This window comes from Solanum verrucosum, unplaced genomic scaffold (assembly GCF_900185275.1).
Source record: "Solanum verrucosum unplaced genomic scaffold, falcon-dt-bn FXZP01000060.1, whole genome shotgun sequence".
Taxonomy (NCBI): domain Eukaryota; kingdom Viridiplantae; phylum Streptophyta; class Magnoliopsida; order Solanales; family Solanaceae; genus Solanum; species Solanum verrucosum.
In genome coordinates this window covers 10,708,286-10,733,152 of record NW_026020129.1, presented here as the reverse complement: position 1 = coordinate 10,733,152, position 24,867 = coordinate 10,708,286, and the positions used below count along the sequence as shown (strand labels likewise).

Here is a 24,867-nt window from a genome sequence, read left to right as displayed (position 1 = left end):
ACAGATATACTTTTTTGTCTTTTATATAATATAGTTTTATGCCCCTTACCTAATGTGGTAGTATAATTGTTTAGTTGATACATTATTTTACCAACAAAAGAAAATGATAACTGAGTATACACGAGTGCTCATTTTTGGCATGTTTGCAAATTTTGTACATAACAAACTATTATTAAATTTTACCATAACAAGCCAGTGAAAATAGCTAATTAATGAAGAAAAAAACCCCAGATTGCAACATAAAAACCATGTCTCACGTACAAGTTTCGAGTTAGCAATGAGCATTTATTGTTAATTTAAATGATTTTCGATCTAATTAAATTTTATTATATTTTTAATCCTGAAAGAGTGAAAAAGAAGGATTGTAAGAGTAATAAATATTGATATTTTGTATGTAGCAACAGTTTTTTATAATCACGTGGTACTTTAACATAAAGAAAATCATGATGCTCCGCCAGCCATTCCTCATGTTGAACATGGGGATCTGAATCTGGCCTGCAATTGGAGCCGCCAAGCCCAACAAAAGAGGCTCTTGAAAGAGAGCTCCTTCCTCTCACCCTCAAGCTACAATTCTGCCCTTTTCGAGCTAGCATTGCTGCTGATATGTTATAGCTTCGGAAGCGAAAAAGCAAAGTCTAATCTACAATACACCAGTATTCTCTAATAATCTAGCACTTTTAAAATGTATAATTTGATTCTATAGTAACCTAACACCTTTCAAACGTAGAATTTGGTTCTTTTGGTTCTATAGTCTAATACATATAGATTTGTTTTCTATTTACAAGTAGGATCAAAACAAATCAAATATAATCCTCTATCGTCTTTTTATTACTAGTAGTAAGTTTGTTCATCGTCGTAAAAACAATAATATAAACAAAAAAATAATAATAAAATATATATATATATTATATTCGAAGAAAAAAAAAAGCTAATAATTCAATCAATTCAAAAAAAACAACAAAGAAATAGTTGTAACATGCGCTACTTCGACTTCCTATGTGTAAAAATAAAAATCTATATCATTACTAGTGCAATAACAGAATTGTCTAAACCCGACTCCTCAAAAGTTAAGTTACTATCACAAGTCCAAAAATTACTTGCCCAAAACTTAGTTGGCCCTGGCATTGCTTGTCTGAATCGAAATGCCTTTGTTTTTGCTTCTTCAAATTGAGTTGAACAAAAAGACCATAACAACTTAATCGGATCAGTTTTCATGAAATTCCTCTGAATTCTACGTCCATCAGGAAGACGAATCGCGATTCTACAGACCAAATTTTTGTCAATCAAACTCCGATTAGGTTCTTCAGGCAGAGGAAGATAAATCGTATTCGTATTCTCATTTTGATCATTTTCTTCTTCTTCACTAGTAATTTCCTTTTCCTTTTCCTCAGTACCTTCTTCAATTCTATCGAGATGAGTTAATCTGTCAAATTGTTTTCTGAGTAGATCTGAATGATACTCTGAAGGAGTACGATCAATAAAAGTCATAGCATCTTCAAGCAACGTCTCAGGCTGAACCATTCCGTTCCAGGAACGCATATTTTGACCTGTTATAGGATCAATCACTAATATCACAGGCCTGGAATCTAATTTATAGTAAGTACAAACTTTTCGCCCTTCCTCTGTATGGTCTCCCTCTTGCCAAAACACGAAGTTGTTTTCGATCATCTGAGCAACGATATCATTAGCCCAGGTATCTCGATTAAGCGTGTCTGAGGCGAATTCACTCCTGGATTGCACATTCACTAAAAGCCATCTGTTCCGCTTTGCGCCAGCTTCTTTCGCGTGATCAAATGGTCCATTGTATAACAATTCATAAGGAGGACGAAACAGAACAGAAAGGGTATTATTGTCATATGAGTCAAAAGTAGAAGACGAGATTTGTTCTCTCTCATCTTCGTATAGTCCTGAATTTTCACCGTAAAGAACTTCCCGTCTTACCGGTAATGGCAGACGTACATCGTCCGATTCCCAGAGTGTTGGATTTTCTTCGATTAATGGCGAATAATTGAACGATTCTGCTGCTGCTTCTGCTCCTCCATTGTTGTTTCCGGAGAAAAAACGTTGAATTGCTTCCTCCAGACTCCAATTTGTTGCTTGAAGAAATTCCCGGGCAGTATCGACGGTTTGATCGACGGCGATATCAAGGAAAGAAGAAATTAACATATCTTGGGACGATGGTACGGAAGCCATGCTTTGATTTCGTACTGAAATTACACTGAATATATTATTGTTGTGTTAGGATAAGAGTAGCCCATGTATTTATAAAAGTTTCGAACCCAGTTTAATTATAAATAGGAAAAACATAGTTTGATTTTGATTAGGAAATATTTATTTTTATTTATGGTAAACTAAAGAAACGTAACAAATATAAAATTCGTCTCCTAGACAATTTAGGATTACTAATTATTTATTATATACTAGATTAGATATCTTGGGACCACATTGTTGTTTTCTTCCTAGTACAAAATCTTCAAACAATATTGTGACAATTGACATAGCACGTTCCTTATATCTAGAACGTAGATATACTCAGAGAGTTGGTATTACTCTTCAAATCACTATTGCGACAATATAGCATGTTCCTTTATAGCTTTTGAAATTTTTTATGAATAATTTATATCAAAATCAACAAATAAAACATACTTTTAGAAAATTATACCACATCACAATTACCAAATACACTTCACGATAATTATGATAAATCAATATTATCAAATACACTTCACGGTAATCATGATAAATCAACCTTGTTTTACTGTCCTCAATCTTAATGTATTAACTCAGAGAGAAAATATCATGATAATATTAATTAACGTCCTGTAGATTTACAATGTTGCAATTAACAAATAAACAATATAGGTAAAAATAGTACAATTATATAAAGTACTTAATCCAAAGTGTAAATATGACATACCATTATATCAAAAATCACTCATATGTAGCAAAATGGAAATTACAGTAAGTCTAGGAGTCACAAATAACAAGTAAGATTAGTGGCTACGTTAGTGTAGTCCAGGAATGATTAAAGCTAAAATTAGTCAATCATGAATGTAAAACTTCCTCAAGCTCAGTCATTGCACGCATTAGAATACTTCTGGAAAAAAGGAAAGTTTTGTTTGACAAGTTGAGTTGATTGTATTCTTCCACACCATATGTGGTCTATATTATTGATAATATAGTTGTTTATACTTGTATACAACTTGAAAATGACGAAATAAAATAATGTACAACATAAAGAATAAACATTAATGAAAATCCAAAGGAAGAAAATGAGTGATGAAAATTTAGCATAGAATCCAGAAAACAGATGGACTCACAGTTGATAAGGTAATTTCACTAAGATTAACCACAAGATATATTATGGTGCTTGATTGAACATGATATTTATATCGGGGGTGGTATAATTAATTCCTTCATTTCTGTATAATTGACTCAAAAAGAGTATACTCGTTTTTATCCCACTTAATATTCTTCTTATATTTTGCTTGGATCCATATATTTCACACAATATATATGTTGGTGGAAACTCTCTATGTGAACACTCAAACAACTTCTCTTGGTGCTACAAGAGACGTCGTCTTGTCAAGTGATCTTATTTAAGGTAGTTTGACTGGCAGTTATCTACATGACATACAAATGGCCTCTGTTTATGCAAAATATCAAGAGTAAAATATTTTTAAAATGTTCTAATCCATGGAGAACCTAGACCAAAGTGCTTGTATGTTAATAAACAAAAAGAAAAGTTACATTTGTATTTGAGGAGGAAGGGAACCACGGAGAGTCTCAAACCACCAAGATTAAAAGGTGTGATTGAGGCGCACTTTTGATAGAGCTAAGTAACTGGCATGTTAACAACACAAGTAATAGAGATAGGGCAAGAGATATACAACAACAAGCACACACAAGACACCTCGACTCAATGACTTTGCATACATTACTTCAAATGAGTAAACTTATAAAAGCTCGCACCACATTCTTCATAAATATTCATTGTTGACTTGACCCCTCTCTTCGAACACATAATTAAAAAGTTTGATCTCAATTACAAGAAATTTTTTATTAGATGAACCTATGGCTCATCTCTCCCAATATATTATACCAATTCTATGAGCCCCACATTTATAGTACTCCGTAAAAAGAGAGGTGTTGTAGTAACTAATGTTTATTTTTCATTCTTCATTGTATTGTAACATGAATTATAAATATCACTTATTCAACAAAAAAGTATTACTATAATGAAGATTTCAGAAAGTGCAAGATCTTCAACATAGCTGCAACTCTGATCTTTGCCTAATTTAACATTGAAGAGAGATTTTGGAAGAAGAATAATGACAGTAGGCGTGAATTTAACCCATTGAACTAAAAAAAATTAAGAGTACCAAAAGAACATTAGGGAAAATTTGAGAAAAACATAACCTGAATTTGCAGTACGTAGATGTGAAGATAGAGAAAAATCAAAGAGAAGTCTTTTAAAATTCTAAATAAGAGAATATTTCTAAATTTATGAAAATATGGTGTGTCTTTGTTGATGGAAGAATAGAGATAAACATCCAATGCTTTTAGAAGATATGTTAACCATTTGTGTTGGAATAAAAGTTAGAGCAAGCTTTGAGTGAGTGTCTTAATTTCTTGATTATTCCAATCTGGGCTTGAGCATGAGTGCAACAGACTGAGTATTTAGGCAATCCAAAAAGAAGGATATTTTTTAAAGGGAAAAAGGACATATATATCCCCGAACTATCGAAAATAGTATACAAATACCCTTCGTTATACTATTGAGACACTAGAGCCCCTGTCGTTAAAAAAGTGGAGCATTTATGCCCTTCTCTTTAACGGAAGGACACGTGTCATCATCCTATGCATCTACCCTTATTATTCACCAAATTCTAAATCCACAACCCGAATTAAAAAGACCCACCCAAATAACCCCTAACCCACATTGTCAACGTCAACGTCAACATCTTCAAGGTCCGGCGAGCTGCGCGGTCCTTATCCTGATGAAATCATCGGAGGGAACAAAATTCATCTCCCGCATTTTGAACGGCGTCATATGAGGCGGAGGTGGCTAATTCCTTCGTGCCACTCTTTCTCCGTTGAAGCTTCTAAGGCTGTTCCACCGTAGGTGATAGCTCCGTTAGTAGCGACGGCGGCATATGAGGTGACGGTGGTTGAGGCTTTTGTTTTTCATTGTGTTCAACTTCATTACTTTGCATTTCAACCTTGTCTGAAAGATCTCTTTTTCTAATTCGCCTGAGGTGCCTTCCATGAGCTCATCGGAGGTTTTTTTGACAATAAAGGTTCAGGTAGAGAAGAACGACTTTTAATGTATCAACCGGAATCACCTTAACATCAAGTTCTTCCCTCTGCTTCTCGCTCCGCCGTTAACGGTGACTATCATACTCCGATGTCGTAGAACGGTACAAATTCACACCAAAAAAAGACATTTTAACCCTTTTCAGCATATTGTGCAGAGTTTCTTTTTCTTCAAAATTTTGAACAGTAAAATATTTATTTATCAAACTAATTCATTATTTCAATTTTAAAAATATTCATTATATGGATCCATGTCCAAACGTATGTTTACTTAGAAATGGATCCTTCCATTGACTTGTTTCTATTGAATCTTGAAGGAAATTATTAAGTCGGCGACATTGAAAGTTTACATGCAGCAACAAGTGTGAACTTGATCTAAAAAGGAGGAGAGGGTGGTTGTCGACGGAGTTGACGGAGGAGTGTGGTGGTAATTGGTTGGGACTCCAGTGTTAAAAGGGTTTTTTTCCCGTTCTTTTTTTAGGAGATGATCTTTTTAATGGGTGGGTTAGGGGGTTATTTGGGCAGGTCTTTTTAATTCGGGTTGTGGGTTTAGAAATTAGTGAATAATAAGGGTAGATGCATAGGATGACGACACGTGTCTTTCCATTAGAGAGAAGGGCATTGGCTCTAGTGTCTCAATAGTATAACAAAGGATATTTGTATACCATTTTCGATAGTTCGGGGGTATATTTGTCCTTTTTCCCTTCTTTAAATGGTAAAATTATAAGAGGCAACTTCTTGCTCAACCATCCCACCTTCTCATATTTGTTGATAGCTATAGAAGAGCTTTGATGAACTACAAATCATTGACAATCACTTTTTTCATAATTTTTTCTTCAATTTTTGAGCATGGACCCTATTCTCTAAGTAACTTTTTATAGATTTTGTTGCTGTGCAATAACAATGCTAGAAGCTATGCCAATATTGCTAGAGTATTTTCTCTAAAATACATAAAAGCTTTAGAGATAGGTTGTTTGGTCCGGCATTACACTACATCCTTGAAGAGTTTCATTAGCAATTATAACCTCGATAAGCTACTTGTATCCTACTTTTAACATATGATTTACTATCAAAGATACTTGTACAAAATCAATATGCTAAGTTTAATTCGCTTATGAAAAATCTTGTAGCACAATAAAAGAAGGAAATAAAATAATCTTATTCATTGTAAGCCAATCAAATGACATGATATCTAACCATCTAACAAAGCATCCTTTAATCATATCCTATGAAACACGATGACAGAAGTCGTCGTGAATGCAATAAATTGACCTAAAAAGTAATCATAACATTTAGATAATGTTATAGGTGTAGCATCAATAGTTTAGTTATTTGGTATCTTTGTGCTATTTAGAAAACCATTAATGGACCGGTCCTTATTTACATGTTTTTTTTGTTGAGAATGCCTTATATTTACATAATTATAGAAAAAATTATAGTGCAACAAATATTCATAGCAACCACAACAAGAAAATCAAATTCAAGACAAAAATTAAAACCACAAAAAAGCATGGAGATATCCCAAGAGAAAACGATAACACGACATGTAAGTATTATCTCTAATAATGCAATAAGCAGATTGATCATCATATTCCATGACTACGATACGCCACAGTCTGCAAATGGGAGTAAAGAAGTAAAACAAAAAAGAAAGGTTACAAGTATGTATATATGTGATGTAAAATGGCTCTACAAACGGATAATCAAATTTTGTCTACAAAAAATTAGGAAATAATTTTTTTCACACATATAATAGCATCAAAACATAACATCAAACTTCTAAATTTTAATTGTGAATTCAGAATCAAATGCTTTAAGCTAAATAAGTAAAAATAATTAACAATTCAAAAGAAATATAAAGAAACATTGATTAAAAAAAATTATTTTAATTTCAAAATTTTAATGATTCAATTTAAATTGAGACAAAAACAAAAACAAAAGGAGCACAAAATAAGGAGTCATAGAAAACTAAGAAAAATCATTGTTTGCATAAAGAAAATTCACAGATGTGCTCATTTATCGGAGAATTCAACTCCTCGTCAACACCCTTTTTGGTAAACATATATTTTTTGTAGTGACGATATAAAAGAGACATTGTGCTTTTTAGAAAAAAATTTCGTAATTGATTTAGATACTGGTAAGAGAGTGGAGGCATTAAAATTCACCCATGCACCAATTTACTTGAAAATTTTAACTTGTTAAATCAGTAAATAAATGATATAAGGAAGAGTAAACAAATATTTACTCATCAAACTTCTCAGCTCAATACACTAATATATAGAAAACTAAACTCAAAGTAACACCAAATTCAAAAAATATATATACATAGAAAAAAACTGGAAGTAATTGATAAGAAAACAAATCTGAAATTGCAATACCAGCTTGAGAAGATGAAGAGTACCGAAAGAGTGGAAGTTGTAAATCGAAGAAAAATAATAGTAATGATTTAACTATGAGTTTATCCATAAATATGGGGAAGTCCAAGAAATTGGAAATAGGCTTGCCAACTAAGGACTATTCTGGAAACTATCTAAAAGAGGTGAAATGAGAGCTTCTAGAACTATGCTGAATGTGTAGGAATAAAAGTCAAAACAAGAAATTGATTATATCCACTAAATTATAATTTGCCACTGTCTCATACATTAATTACCATTTTGCCATTGGTCGTCCTTTGGCTTCACTCTTCTATATAATAAGATTATTATTTATTTTATTATTATTATTAAAAGTATGAACTTTCTTAGTTTATTTTCTATATTTTATATTTAATTAATTATTTATATTATATTAAAAGCAGACACATTTTCACGCGGAAGAGTTGTGACTTTTTCAAAAGATATTGACTTTTCTAAAAGATTGTGACTTTTTTTGAAGGGTAGTGACTTTTTCAAAAGATTGCGACTTTTTTGATGAGTTGTAAGTTGTGAGTTGTGACATTTCCAAATGATTGTGACTTTTTTGAAAAATTGTGATTTTTCCAAAGATTTTGTCACTTTTCCGATGTATTGTGATTTTTATGAAGGGTTGTGACTTTGCTGATTAGGAATAATTAACACCTTTTCGTATTACTAAACTTTCAGAAAAAGGTATACTAATGTATGATAATAATGCACTGACATAGTTTAACACCTTTCTCTTATTGATTTGATTAAATAAATTAGTGTTTTAGCTTATGTTGCTTAGACTCTTCGGAAATGTTGCAACACGTATGACAAATCCTCAAAAAAATGCTTTGAAAGATCCAACACCACGCGTAAACATTATGATTTTTGAAGCATCCGAGCAACATAGGGTGGAAAGAACTTTCAAGAAATTAGTCTTATGTATGATCAGTAGAGAGTAAAATATGCAGATTAAAGTTACTTAAAACAATAAACAAAAGAATATATGTGAGAAGCAAAATCCACAATTCTCTCTTTGATGTTGTTCCGTCAAGAAGTTTGTAAGCATTCTACTTATATGTAACACAAACCAGAAGTGAACAGTGTGTGATCCAATTGGTGAAAGGCTACATTAAAGAAGATAAATCAATAAATAACTAAATGATCTAAGTTTTGTCACCAAATAAGATTACTTTCTTTTTTACAAAATTCTGCAGATTTTAGTTTACACAGACTTCATATCTGATTCACTTCAGGTTTACATACCAAAGAAGAAACTGAAGTGCCTTCAACTAACATAGTTGCTCTGCAAATGCTTTTGGGACTTTCATACCGAATCCATGCTTTACTCTTTCAACCCTGTTAGCGATAACAAAAACCAGTGAAACGTCAGATTAGGTTGTAAGAAAAACATCCCATTGAAACTATATAATTTCCTCATTGAAAGATAACATGCAAACATATTATCATCCATCATTTTTTTACTTCGAGGGTGGTCAAGTGATGGTAAATGGAATATTTACATCCCGGAATCTCAGGAATTCAGATGATGACATATCAGTTCAAAAATAATTCATGAACATACAGTTAAACGTGACCTCAACTTGCTAGTAAGCACTCCAATTTTGAGTATGTACATCTAGACACTTCAACTCGTATCCATTGTATCGTCTGAACACTCCAACAAGACACACTGAACGAGTTGGAGTGTTTAGTTTCCAGATGTGTGCACTCTCAAAGTTGGAGTGCTTACTTGTCAGCTGAGGCCAAGTTTTAGTATCTTTTATGTATTATCCCTTACTTTAATCCACCTAAATCTAATAGTGTTCCTGACTTCCTCTAATGTTACATGCATAAATTCATATCCTTAGCTTCAGAAATTCGTAACTGTGTTCTAACAAGGTTATGTCTTCAGAAAAATGTGAACTTTAGCTTTTAATCGAATAGGAAACTCACGTTGGGGCAAGTTTGCCAAGGCCTTCAAGTTCTTCACCAGTGTGTTCATCAATAACACTTCCTGAAATCTCAACGAAATAAGACTTATTTTTCGTTATAGGGAGACCTCTGCTTGCAAGAAGATCTAAATCTTTCTGATGGAGCTCACGTCCATTCACGTAGATCCCTGTGTTCCCAGCAGCACAATCGTTTGGGAGTGGATAATTAAATTCTTCAATATTTGGCTGCAAGCAAATTGTAATACTTCATCAATTTGGTAATCCACCAAAATTCTTCCAAGAGATATGTTATATTTATCAGACAGTATTGAATGAATTGAATCATACCAGAATGACGCCAAGGCAGGGATGGCCCATCACTCCCCAAAAGCCAGCACGGTAGTCATACCTGGTTCATCATTTAAACAAAGTTTGAAGTCAAATTTCAGATAATTTAAGGCTGTCATCATATTAAAAAAGCAAAATCGCATCCACAAGAAAGCATCACAATGTAAATTTCACCACAAGGACGAAGTGAACAGAATGAGTTTCTTCTCAGCAGTTACTAGCATCCAGGATTATGAGAAAGCAAACAAGAAAAGGCTGAACTAATATGCATTTTTTAAACTACTATATCACATACTCACTCCGTTTCAATTTGTTTGTCTAGTTTTGACTTAACACGAATTTTAAGAAAATAAAAGACTTTTGAATGTTATGGTCTTCAGCAAAAGATATGTACAATGTACCTAAATGTCTTTTAATTTTGTGGTCTCTTAAACATGCCACATGAAAGATGGAATTAAAGAGTTGCCAAAAAAGGAAAGAGGCATTCTTGTTCAAACGGACTAAAAAGTAAAGTAAGACAAACAAATGAAATGGAGGAAGTAATATCCTTTGTCTTCTCAATACAGATGTACTTACCAGTAATCGCCTGGCTGAATGGACCCAGCTAACTTCTCCGCCTTCCTAACAACACGATCTGGTATCGCTCTGCCATTTACAAACACATTTGATCTTCCATTCTCTGAACTTTGATGAGATCTTGATAATTCTCCAAGGCTCCTTTTTATAAAGCCCATGAAGGACTGACCTCCTTTATAGCTTTTTGATAAATTTTCCTCTTTGCTTGATTGATTTGATTCCACAGATACACCACTATGCACAAATTCATTCGTCGAGACATCCATTTCCACTGCCATCGATACATCTTTAATGGAATTCTGCCTAGAGGTACTTCTATCAAGTATGGTCCTCTCTTGATCAGTGTGTTCCTTCATGTCCTCCTTCCTGATTTTTTCTACCACATCCTTGGGAGAAATACTATAAGCATGGTCGTTTTGAGAAGAATCTAGGAGCGGTATAGGATCATCTTCTAGGGGCATTTCAGCACGGTGAGCAAGATCATGTCTAATTATCGCACTCTCCGGGCTTAATTCATCTTCAGAATGACTAGATGGTGAAGAACGAGCACTATACCTCTTCTCGAGTTCAGTGGAATTTGATTTCTGACTCCTGGAAGGTGACTGTAGCTTAGTATCGGTGAAATGGTAGTTAGAATTATCATAATCATCAGACCAAGGAGTCATCTCATCATTTATCAAACAACCATTAGTATTTTGAAGATTCTCATTTGGCACATCACTGGTACCAGGAGCAAACTCAGCAGACAGTTGTTTCACTTGTGTAGAAAAGGAAACACCCGACTCTTTGCTACCAAGTTCAAATAGAATTATGGCCGAACAGGATCCACATCTCATTCTCTTCTCACTCTTTCCTGTTATCATTAATTTCTTAGGAATCTTCAGCAGCTCAAAGCAGCCACAGCACGTAATGAAAGGGGCACCACCTGCTATAGGTTGATATACACGTCCAACTCTATGAGCAACAACCACTTTTCTAGGATAACGCCGATGACCAAGACCACCATTTTCTGACTCCAGATCACTAGAACTTCTTGTAAGTCGCCGCCCTTCATGATAATTCTTATTAAGGGCAGAGGAGCCTTCAGATGTATAACCCCCTGGACCATAACCCGAGTTCATGTGGTGATGTAGAATGGGATTAGCAGGGCCATTTCGTGATCTTCGGCTGACAAAACCAGATGGTTGAATCACTGGAGGAATTTGATAATTTTGGTTCAAGCAATGTGAACAAGAGCATGCAGATTGGTGGAAAAGGGTTTCATGTGGATGTGGTATGAAGAAGTTATCATTGTGATGCCCAGGATAATGTTCAGGATATGTTGGGGGGAAATGCTGATACGGCATCTGATGGGGAGGCTTTCTGTGCATTTGCTGGCGATATTCCATTCCATATCCAAGAAATTCATGTGAAAAACTGTCTGAAGGATAAGAGTCTGGCATCATTGAACCATGTGCACCCTTATAAGGAACATTCCCTTGATGTCCATATGTGTATGGACGCTCTCGAACATTCTTAGATGGACCTAGGGGATGTCTGTTAGCACCATAAGACCCCTGGTTAGGCACATCATACCTGCTAGAAGGATCAACGGATGTTGAAGCCATCCTTCCATCAACAGGAACCCTATCCTTAGGTTTCTCAGTAACATCACAAGTTCGGCTAAGTTGGTCCTTTAATTCATTAATCTTCCTTAAAAGCTCTGCTCTATTGCTCTCCAAGTCTGCGACTCCAGCTACCCCGTCCAAACCACCATTGTACCTCCTATGGTTAACAGAGCCATAGTAAGAACCCATGTCATTTTCTAAAGGCCCTTCCTTAGGATATGGAGAAGCGCTGAACTTCCCTTGCCTTGTTGCATTTGAACCATTTGCATAAGATTTTTCCATGTACCGACTGTCCATAGGTGGTCCTGAACCTAGTGACGAAGGCCTTACCGTCTTAAGCTCATTTCTAACACTGAGACCAACAGATTCAACAGTATTAATCTTTCCCCAATAATTATCCACCCCAACACTATTATCCTTCTTGCCTTTAGAAGTACCACATTCATCATAATCATAATAGTTCTCTCTTCTAAACCTATCTACCCTCGAACTAACTAAACTTGGTTTACCCTCTCTGGCTTTATCAAAATCATCCGGAACTTCCTTATCATCGGATGCTGAAATGACCTGACGACGTGATACCATTCTTCCATTTTGACTTCTCCCTTCTGTCCTACCTTGTTGAAACTCACTATGTTCCTCATCAAAATCAGAAACAGTATCTACATTCATAGCAACATCGCCTCTATCAGGAACTGCTCTAATCTTTTCACCATCTGATACCTCAGACAAGCCATCGTCCAAAATCCCCTTATTTTTCGCTGCACCATCATAATAACAAGCAAAAACAGAACTTTAGAATCTTAAAAACAAGACTCAGTTCTAAACTTATACTACAATCTATTTGAAATATTATAAAAGTTCTGCTATCCTGAACATGGGAATACCAAAGAAACAATTGCACAGGAAGAAAGTATTCAATTACTATGTGAAAACCCTCATCTAAAAGCTTGAACCGTTAGAAATGGCACCTTTTTACTTCCTCATCTTCAATTCGGCCCCTCACGTGGACGCCTGGGTTTTTTCTTAAGACCTAACTAGCAAGTTGAAATATTTTTTTTTTGGTGAATCAGTGAAAGACTTAGAACTTAATGATGATATGAAATGAGCTTAAATGAAGAAGTAAGGATTCATATAACCGATCTTGTTCGGGGTTGTGTCGTGGATGTTGTTGTAGTGAAGGTGAGACTTAGAACATAAGATCATGTCTGTTCAAACAACAACATACGCTTCAGTCCCACACAAGTTCGTGTAGGCTATATGAAAGCCCAACCCATGTCATCATCCGCCGCTTAAACACCCATTACCAAAGCTAGAATACCGGATGGGGTTCTAAAATTACATTGTACTTCCCTCTGTTTCAATTTGTTTGTCTTACTTTCCTTTTTAGTCCCTTTCAAAAATTATGTCTCTTTCCTTTCCTTTTTTGACAACTCTTCAATTCAAACTTTCAACATGGCATGATTAAGACCGCAAAATTAAAATGCATTTTGGTACATTTTACATATCTTTAGTCTCCAACGGAGTCTCTCTACCTTCAAGGTAAGGATAAGATTTGCTTACACTCTGCCCTCCCAGTCCCCACTTTGTGGAACTATATTGGGTATGTTGTTGTTACTTATCTTTAGTTTTTTCTTAAACTACGTGTCATGTCATGTCAAACCAAACAAACAAATTGAAACCAAAGGAGTATAATCAAGATATTCATTTACATATATATAGTTAGTTGTTGAATCCCCTGTGAAAATCCTGGCAATGCCACTATAGACACCATACTAAATTCCACTCACATAATTTAAACTTCTCTTTTAAGATTTTACTAGGTTCAACATAAGGTATAGAGGAGTAATAGACTAATAGAGAGAATATTACCTCTAAGAACAGTACCACAACCACCACACTGGTAAACAGAAAAGTCATGAAGCTCAGGTAGAAGATTTCCACACTTAGGACAACGAACCAATCGAACATTTGAAGAACCTTCCGCCATTTTCAAGTTTCTCCAAGTGAAAAAGGAAGAAAAAACAAACCCCAGATACCAATTCAAAGAGCAAAATCAAGTCTTGAACTTGAAAAACTTAAGCAGAGATAACAAAAAGACAACAACTTTATCACATACAAGAAAAAACAACACAAAATTCCCAGATCAAAACTCAATGCAAAGACCAAAATGGGTTCTTGAACTTGACAAATTTTAGGAAAAATAATGCAAAGAAAACAACTTTATTACTATTACACTCCAAATACAGACACCAAAGTGAAAAAAGAAAACACCCAAATGAAAAAAAAATGGGTTCTTGGACTAAACCAAAATAAGTAAAAATGACAAAGATGATAACTTTAACACTTTTAAGGTACTAAAGAAACACAACAAAAGAAAAAGTGTGAAATAAACTTCACAATACAGAAGTAAAAAAGCAAAAAAAAGCTAACAATTTCTTGTTTCTAAAAAAAAAAAGTTGCAGAATTTGATTTTCCCAAGAAAGAGAAAAGGGAAGGTTTGGATTTGGAGGGAGAGAGAATAAATGGTGACCCGTTTCTCGACAATTTCTTGCTTTTTTCAGATTATATTATAAAGTCATAAATAACAATAATATTCAAATAAACAAGGGGACCATTAATAATACTTGCAAAATAAAAATGATGTCGTTTTATTTGGTAAAATCTGTTAAACGATACTGTTTGTTTTTTTTTACTTTTTTTAGTTATAAGGTGTGGTTGATAAATCGTTTTCGATAATGAAAGTTGCTTTGACGAAGCCAAAGAGAGAGCGATGGAGGCTTGCTAGCTGTTTGTTTGAAGATCTTTTTTTAGTCAAAAGTAGTTTTGATTGTAGCTTCTTCTTGAGGGACTTGGTCCTGACTTTCTTTGTCTTTTTTTTTAGGAATTATTTGAAATTCGTATCCATCTTGATTAAATTTTGAAATTTTTTATTAATTTTTTTATAAAATTGCATGTTGTACCCGTTAAATGGACCGGTCTTTACTTTTTATTCTTTAGCAATCGAATGTTTATCTAATGTAGCATATGTTTTTTTAGAAATTGAAGTTGTGTTCGAGAATTTTTTTTGAAATACTATGATACTAAAATATAAGTTTTATGCCCCATGAAATGATTACCAGTGGCGAAGCCAGAAATTTCAAGAAGGGTATCCATAAATTGCACAACAAATGCTCGAACACGTGAGCACTAGCTCATTCAAGGTGTTTAAAACCAATTAAAGGCATCTGAAACCACTAGACTATAACAACATATTACATTAAGGGTGTCCAAATATGTTATTTAATCACTTTGTGTATCATTTTACTTGTATATACAGTATTTTTTCCGACGACACTTACATGTGCCCTTGATGATTACTCTATCCGTTTCAATCTATTTGTCTTACATTCCTTTTTAATATGTTCAAATAGAACTTTTCATTCCTTTTTCTTGTAACAACCCTTTAATTTCAATTTTTTATGTAATAACTAACATGTTTAAAACTACATATTAAAGTACATTTTGATATATTATATGTATCTTTAGATTAAGATAATGAGATTCAATAAACATTTTTACGTTCTTAAATTACATGTCAAATCAAAACGAAAAATATTTACTACGACGGGGATAAATTAAAGAGTAAAGACCAACATAAAATAAGACCAAAACTCAAAAAGTCCAAATGATCGAAAAAATTTCATATTGGAGGTGATGTCCTTCTTGAGATAACTTCATACTCAAAATTCGAATTCAATAATTTAAAATAAGAATGAAAAAAACATTTATCATTTTATTATCAATGGCAAGTATATGAATTGGTCCTCACTCCACTCCATATACTATTTGACAAGATCTTTGTTTTTGCCCTTTAATTATTTTCCTTTCTTTACTTTACTTTGGTTTCAAAAGTTTACTAGAAACAAATCTTTGTGGATATTAGGATATATGAAACATTGTTGTCTTTGAAGTACAATGTCCTTTTTCTAATTATTGAGTCTTTGAAATTCACCATTTTGACAGTTTTTATTCACGCCAAGTAATAAGATAACTAGGGATTGTTTGGTCCACAAAAAAATGGTTACAAGGCATGATATAAAAAAATAATGGATTAATAATATTATATATATATATACATAGTATTATTTTACAATTTTACTTGTTTTATCTAGGTTTTGCTAATTTTAAGTTGCTATCAATCATTGAATATGGTATAAATTATATTGAAGCTTCAATACAATATTATATCGAAATTGTTATTCAAAATATTGAAAATGCAACCAAATAAAATATTAAATAATATCAAAATTTATACCAAGGAATATTTTCATAATTTTGATTATCATATGAGAAGTTAAGCGCTTCCTATCAAAAGATTCTTAATTTACAAATCTCAATTTTAAACTCTACTAACCATCTCATGATCTCTCGATGACAAATACAAGCTATTTTATTTGTCTCGTTTGTACCAATCATATAGACTATAGTATTGATATTTGATTTGAATTTAACCCTTAAACAAGAAAAATATAACAACCATGATATAGGAATTGTGCAGAAATTTGTCAAATTATATTTGGGATCTTGAAAAAATATTATGTAGAAGAGAAAAATAATTTATTAGGGTTTATAGTATGAAATTACTCCTTCTGTCTACTTTTAATTTTTTTTTTGCGCTTTTTGAAAGTCAATTTGACTAATTTTCAAAGTTAAATTAGATTACATTAATTCAATCTTTTAACCAAAATTTTTAGATATTCAAAAACTATACGAAAAATAATATAAATTCTAATTTTTTGCATAAAATATGATAAAAAGATCATATATATATATAAAAAAAAAAAAAAAAAAAAAAAAACTTAGGCCCGCCTACGTGGCGCCACCACAAACCAGAATTTCCTTTTAATTTATTTATTTACTAATTAGCCTTCCCTTTCATGAAAAGTTGAGACTTTAATGAAAAGTTGTGACTTTAATGAAGAGTTGTGACTTTTATGAAAAATTGCGACTTTAATGAAGAGTTGCGACTTTTATGAAAAGTTATGAATTTTATGAAAGGTTGTGACCTTTCCGAAGGGTTGCACATTTTCTAAATACAGTAGTTATAACCTTTCTGATAAGGCACAATAAATATTTGTTCACACTACCATTTGCTATCTATAAATAGAAAGATTTCCTCTCATTTTAACACAACGAAACTTCTGAACCTCCTCCTCCTCCTCTTCTTCTTCTTCTTCTTCTTCTTCTTCACAATTAAATATTTGTATATTTTGCTCATGTTGAGTGGCTCACTGACACTATTGCTTATATTACAGATCCTGGTATTTATTTTTACAATCATTAATGTATAATTTATGCTTATGTTATTAAGACTAAATGATAATATGTAATAATTTTCATTTTCCTTTACATTATTAATGTTTGTTACTACGTAATCTTGTATGTAAGATAATATAGTGTTTTAGTTTTAATGCCTGATAGGTTTTAAGTATTATTTTATAAATTTCGTGATATTAAATTCCCGCGCAAAGTTCGGATAATTTTACTAGTATATTATAAAATGTTAGTCAAAATCATGACAATTAAAAATAAACGAAGATAGTATCTCTTTATTTTTTAAGTTACTTAAATTAATTCTGAAACGTTCCCCTTTCCTATTATTTGTCATCCACGATTACTAATGTTGTGGTTGATATAAGTGAGAATGACTTTTAAGTTATTGAAAAATCAACTATACTACTATCAGATAAAGAAATAAATCAAGTTTGAATTATTACTTTTAGATTTGACTTAGTAAAATATTCATGTTTAATTAATATTGTATAGTAATAGGTTTAATTAAGAAAAACTATTACTAATTCTCACTAAATACGTATACGTACCATATAATATATAAAAATACATATCAACCAACGTGCTATCCATAATGATTAAAGAACAATATTCTCAGGTGGTAACCCTTCGTAAATGTTTTTATTTTCTTCTCCCTTAACATAACTAATATTCTAGATTATTATTATTATTATTTTAAAAAAAAAACAGGTTTTATAGTTAATATACTTTTTGCAATTAATTTGACCTATAAAGTCAGCCCTAAATTACCTGATCAAAATTATACAAAAGTCATAGGTCAAACCGCATGTTATGACTTGTGTCAATGTAAACATAAGCATTTTAATCTTCTCATACATACACTTTGGTTGGTATTATCTGTCGTTCAAGATTTTAATATGATACAAACTTATTCGTATTTGATATTTATATTAAATTAATAAATAAATGATATATGTTTGCACATAGATTTTAAGATTTAATCATATTGATGGATTCTTACCTCATTAACTTACTTTGTTATAGTAAATTTATGAGATTTAGGTGTAAATACGTACTGACTGTGAATTAGTATTTACACTTTAGTACGATCATTAAGAAAATAATTTCACAATTGTATATATATGCCTTCTTGGAGTAGTAACGGTGGCAATGGTAAACAATAATTAAAGTTTTTTTTCTTTTTCTTTTCACTTGCAATCTATATATATCTGAACTTGATTAATCTGAATTTTACCGAATTTGTTTTATTTTTGAGATAAAACGCTCCCCAGTGAGAACCAATTCCATTCCCAAAAGTCAAACTCAATACATCTAAATCAATATATATCAATGATGGGAAATAGTTAATTATCACTCAGTCACAACATTAAACAGTAAGTTATGTTTTCTTTTATTTTTTAAAGTGACAAAAACTTTTTACCCTTCATTAAAACTAAAGCAATATATATATAGCTATATATACTTGTTTTATACCTCTCTACCTTACGAGTTACAAGATAAAATAAAACATACGAACAATTTATTTATTTTCGGATCTTATTTGTGAGATCATACTATCATCGTAGACCTGATTTGTAGTTTCTAATGAACCTTTCATTTTCATCTAGATAAAAAATAAAAGTATTACTATCAGACACACATATTTGTCCAATGCACACTTGAATAAAGGGCAGTTTCACACTATGTACATTGATCAATATTCAATATGAGTACTTATTTTCTGCAAAGATTCTTTCACACATGTATATATGTATATATATATATATATATATATAATGTATATATATATTGATGTGAATTACATGTGACTTACTCAGAGAATCTTGATCAAACTCATCATCTATCTTCTGACTTTACACTCATCCACTATTCATGCTTGTTACTTTCTCCAAAGGCTTTTAATTTATGTTCTAGTTGATATATGGCGGAGCTAGAATACGAATTACGAGTAAAAATGAATTCAGAATTAAAATTTTATTGTCATAGTCTTCAACTTTTATTATTAATTACATGGTGTTTTCTTTCCTCATGTTAGCATAATATATGTTATTGCTATTTATTTTATTTTCATTATGTTCAACATGACTTCTTTGTTACTGTATTTTCGTTTCATATAGATTTTGTTATGTTTCACTTGAGTTGAGAATCCATCGAAAACAACATCTTTATCTTCACAATGTATGGATTAGCAGGTTGCTTACACACAAAACCTACTCGAGAGATTACACTAAAACGTTGTTGGTTCCATTTATAAAGTTTTCATTATTAGATCCGTCGTACTTTTAAAGTTAACCGTTCATATATACTATTTCTTATATTTTAATAGACTTTTTACACATAAATTAATATTTAGCGTCAAAAGAATTGAACTTAGATGATTCTTATTCTATTATATATGTTGCATCCACCCTTGGTTACGGATTCAATCGAATCAATAGCTTATGGTCCAAACTCCAAACCATGAATTTATCAAATGTGTGCAAATTGTTTTTTTTTTAACTCAATAACTTAAAAGGAATAGAATTTTGAACTAGCTCATCGATTTTAAATTCTAACTATTTTTCTTCCATATATTCTGCTACAAAGTATCAACATTGAATCATGAACTAATAATGATTTGACAACAATGTTTGCAAATAAGATATTTCAGTATTTGAAATATTGAAAATTCAACAAATTTACTTGGATAAGACATCATGACTTTGAAAACTCAAATATAAGTCAACAAATCACAACATATTGACTTGGTGTGGGCTGCCCCAATTTGGTTAATTAATTTGGGCTGGCCCATTTGGTTTATTCATGTTGTACCTGGTATTGGTAGTCACTTTTCATTCTACTATTTAAATTAGTATAAATTATAGGAACCACATATTATAAGTACTAAATAACATCATATTCCTTCTAGTTTTCTATTTACCAAAAATCCCTTAAACATGATGTTTGCGGGATACATAGCGTTGTGCATGGGATACATTAGGTTTGATACATTCCACATAGCGGAATACATAGCGTTGTGCACGGGATACATGTGGGATATATAGCGTTGTGCACGGGATACATAGAGTTTGATACATTCCACATAACAGGATACATAGCATTGTGCACGGGATACATGCGGGATACATAGGTAAATAAGAGATTTTTGAAAATTTTGAAATAAGTAGGGATAAATGGATATTAAGGTAAGTAAAGGAGTGTAGTTAAGTAATTTGTCCTTTAAATTATGTCCAATTATTTTAGGTAAAGTTGTTGGTTATTAGTGCTAGCATATGGTAGTAGACAAAATATATAGATATTTTGAATAGTACAGTTGTCAAATTCTACTAGAAATTCATATTGTTTGAAGTTCGAAGTTTTAGATATACCTATTTGAAGTTAGATTTTGACAAGTTAAATTATAGATTTATAAATTCACTGAGTTTGGAATGTATTTTGAAGTGATTAAATTTGAGAGCCTTTAGCTCCAAATTCAAATTTGTTAAAAATCGTTGCTAGATTTCGAACTCAATTTTAACTGATCTATAATTTCTTTATTGTGTTCGCGAAATACTCTCTTTCTAGGCCTACACAATGGCACCAATGGTTGCGAAGAATGATTTGTCTTAGCCCTTGTGGCTACGCCCTTCACACCCACACAGACCCCCCCCCCCCCCCTCCTCTTTCGCGATGCCTTTTCCCCTTTAGCTATGTTTTCAATATTGATTACGTTATCAACATAGGTTGTGATATAGTAATGAAACTATTTTCTCTTTAATTAATTAGATATCTTGAGTTTGATCCCTTGGGGCTTCAATGCAGACTCTGAATACTCGCCCTCGTGATGGTATAGAAACACTCTTGATCCGTTGATCCTCTCGAGTTCCAACCCAAGCATGCCAACAAATTCAAAAATATTTATATAAAACCTCAAATCATGCAACAACATTATGGATGGCAATGGAGAGCTGTAGGGCGGGGCAGTTCAGGTTGAGCTTAACCCGCAAAATTTTTAATCCGCCCCACCCCGCATAACAACTATTTTCATTTTCAATCCTCCCCGCATAATTTTTTTAATATTTTCTTTTTCTAGTTATGTTTGATACTAAAAATAAATTCATAAAAATAAATTCATTTTTCATTAAGTTGTATTAATTTAATAGGATAGTAACTTAAAATTTTATTTTTTAGAGGTCAATTGGGAAACATGAAACAAATTGTATTATTTTTTATTGAACCATTTTCATTTATTATCTTGAATATTTTAGTAGTTTTAATGAAATTATCTTAATAAATAATATTTCTTTCACTCTAATAGCATGTAAAAAGTTAAAATTAAGTTTGAACCACATAAAATCACATATACCCGCTCCCCGCCCCACATCCGCCCCGCCCCGCCCCGCATAGCCTTAAACCCATCCCGCCCCGCATCCGACCAGTCCCATTGTCCCATTGCCATCCCTAAACAACATATAAATACTCAAAAAAAAGTGGATTGGGGTATTAGATTCTTAATTATTGGCAAATCATAGTTAGTTAACATAGATTCTAATCTTAATTTTTTATTTTATCACAGTAAAGTAATATAATTTTGTATAAAAAGAAGTCAAGTATACTAAAACAAGTTGCCAACAAGTTCTTAAGCAATAATAATTGGTATAATAAAAACTTATATATTATCATGAATCATATGAAACCAAAAAAAAAAAAAAACTTTCAATAATTATTACACTTTGTCATTTTTGTTAATTAAATCACCAATACTAATACTATAACAAAAGCTATAAAATCCCCTTTTAAGCTTTCTCACCTTATTTCCATCACTATTAATCTTTTCTCCTTCCTTTGAGCTATAACATCTTCTCATCTTCACTACGTCTATCTCCGGCTCCGGTGATGAATATCCGGCATCCGTCACCGGGAAAATCATCGTGTTCCGTTCGATTAAATGAACAAGTGAAACTAACTCATATGAATCGTATAATGGACTCCCACAATCCCATTTAATAGAAGAAGTTGAAGAAGAAGCTTTATCATTATTTCTCCTTTTTTGTTCATTTTTTGTCATTTAAACTCTTGATCTCCTTGATAGCTAGGTAGATTATATATATATAAAAGTTTGGTTTCATATGTGAGATAAAGGATAATATTGAGAATAAAATTATATTTGACTTAGTTTGTTGTGTTGTTGTTGGGAGAAATTGATACTTATTTCCCAATAATTTGAGTATCTAATGGATGACTCATGCAACATTATATCCGTCTCAATTTATATAATATGTTTTGAATTTCGAGATTCAAATAAGTTAAATTTTCATATATCTTTTCAATATTTTGAATTGTTAATTGTTGTGATTTATAGTACTTTTTACGTAGTTTACAAATATATAAATTTTATTTCAAAAAAAATAAAGATTTGACGTGCAAATTTCTGGTCAAACTTAAACTGTTTGACTCTCAAAAAAATGAAATGTGTCATATAAATTGAGACAGAGGGAGTAACAATGAAGTTTGTATCGAATTCTAGTATATGAAATTTTCTTCTTGTTTTATTTTTCTTATATATATGACGTTTTGTGTAGTTAAGTTATAAGATAATTTTATACTTTTATTATTAGTTAGGGACGGATTTAACATTATGATTCATCTCAACCCAACATTTATAATACGTAACATAAATTTTATATAAAAATTTATGAAAATTGCAACAAATATTACATTGAGTTCAATCTACGAAATAGAATTATTGAACTCATAGAACTTAAATTCTGATCATCAATTATAGCATATTTTGATTAATACTTTAATCATTATTAAAAAATTGGTTATTTTTTCAATGACTCCTAAATATGTAGATATTTTTTAATTACAAGTCTGAAAAATAACTATTTTACCTTCATCTAGCTCTAGCTATACTGGACTATAGGTATAAAGAGTTACGTGTAATTTAAGTGAAATTAATCTGATTGAATAATTAAAAATTTCTTTAATTATACATATATATACAGAAAAAAAAAACGTAACTTATTTTTCCTGTTTTATGTATAGCTAGTAAGTGGTGATGTATGTAAACGTGTAATCATGTAAGCATTTGTGTCTAAACTTATATATTTAACATTAATATATGTGTTTTGCAGGTGGAGTTGTTAACATGACATTTATTTTTCTCAATTAAGTATTAGCACTAGTTGTAGTTGTATAATTAATGGATGAGCAAATCAGAATATGGTCATTAGTTAAACACTTATATTAATATTTTAATTTATTATGAGATCTGCAAAAGTTTGGTAGTTGAAAGCATGCATCACTAGGTTAGGTTCTGACTCAAGTAATATAAAGCATATGGAATCACGTGTGAATCACCAGCGAACATTTATATATATGAATGTTTTCAATTAGAGATATACGAAAGTTTGATAATCAAAAGCATCACTAACTTAATAAGCTCTGATCTGAGTAGTATGGAGCACGTAAAATTTTGTGTGAATTGATAGTAAAATGTTCATATAAATGTTTCAATAAGAGATTTGTGAAAGTCTAATAGATGAAAACATCACTAATTTAGACTCTGATCTGAATAATATGAGGCACGTAAAATTTTCGCGTCTGAATAGTAAAATATTTATATTAATTAATTCTTTCGAAATCCCATTTGTTGCAATTTTTGCCCCTACTTGATGATGGAGAGACTTTGTTCTTACATGACATGATGGAGGCACTTTAATTTGTATCTATTTTATTGTTCCAATCTTTGATAACACTAAATAATCATTGTTCAACTTTTCTTATAAATTACTTAACCTTAAATATGATTGGAAATTATGTTACAAATTTTCTTTTTACATTTCTGTTGTTGAATTTGATTGAAATGACATGATAGTATCTATGATATAAAAACAAATAAACAAAAAAGGAATATATCATGGCACGTAGTACAGATAAAATTGTTATTTGAAATTTATAAATTCACGATTATAATTCTGTTAAATTACTGAATTTTAAATTAATAATTTATACAAAATAATGTATTTGGACCAAGTTATTAAATTATTTGCTGGATGACTAATTTCATTGCAATTTGCAACATAAATTTATATGGGAAAATTGTATGAAATATCAAACTATTAATTCAAATTAAATGTTATAGCCATAGTTTATTTTAATTGTAATTCACAACAAACATCCCTTTTTTTGCCATCTGATTCGATATACAATTAGCCATTTTCGGTATACAATTAGTCATTTTATATATTTTGGTATAAAATGCATTTGTGTTTGTATAAAGCGAGAGAAAAGTGTATATACAAATACAAATACATATATTTCCGTCCTATACACTTATAATTATACAAATACAGATCTTATTATACAAATTATATTGTATAAATTCATTTATACAAAACTGAACAA

General features: G+C 31.6%; 2 protein-coding genes across 2 annotated transcripts; both read right to left on the bottom strand.

The window, feature by feature from the left end:
• Positions 1–1,014: 1,014 nt before the first annotated feature.
• On the bottom strand, positions 1,015–2,211 carry LOC125826760 (plant UBX domain-containing protein 7-like). The gene is made up of 2 exons (XM_049506096.1): positions 1,395–2,211; positions 1,015–1,301 (listed from the first exon to the last, which is right to left on the bottom strand). Exons 1-2 carry the CDS (start codon positions 2,191–2,193, stop codon positions 1,015–1,017), a joined length of 1,086 nt encoding a protein of 361 aa, XP_049362053.1. The 5' UTR covers positions 2,194–2,211.
• Positions 2,212–8,772: 6,561 nt separating this feature from the next.
• On the bottom strand, positions 8,773–14,727 carry LOC125826439 (protein ENHANCED DISEASE RESISTANCE 4-like). Its single transcript, XM_049505769.1, has 5 exons — positions 14,035–14,727; positions 10,556–12,923; positions 9,980–10,040; positions 9,654–9,877; positions 8,773–9,056 (listed from the first exon to the last, which is right to left on the bottom strand). Exons 1-5 carry the CDS (start codon positions 14,150–14,152, stop codon positions 8,990–8,992), a joined length of 2,838 nt encoding a protein of 945 aa, XP_049361726.1. The 5' UTR covers positions 14,153–14,727; the 3' UTR covers positions 8,773–8,989.
• Positions 14,728–24,867: the final 10,140 nt, after the last annotated feature.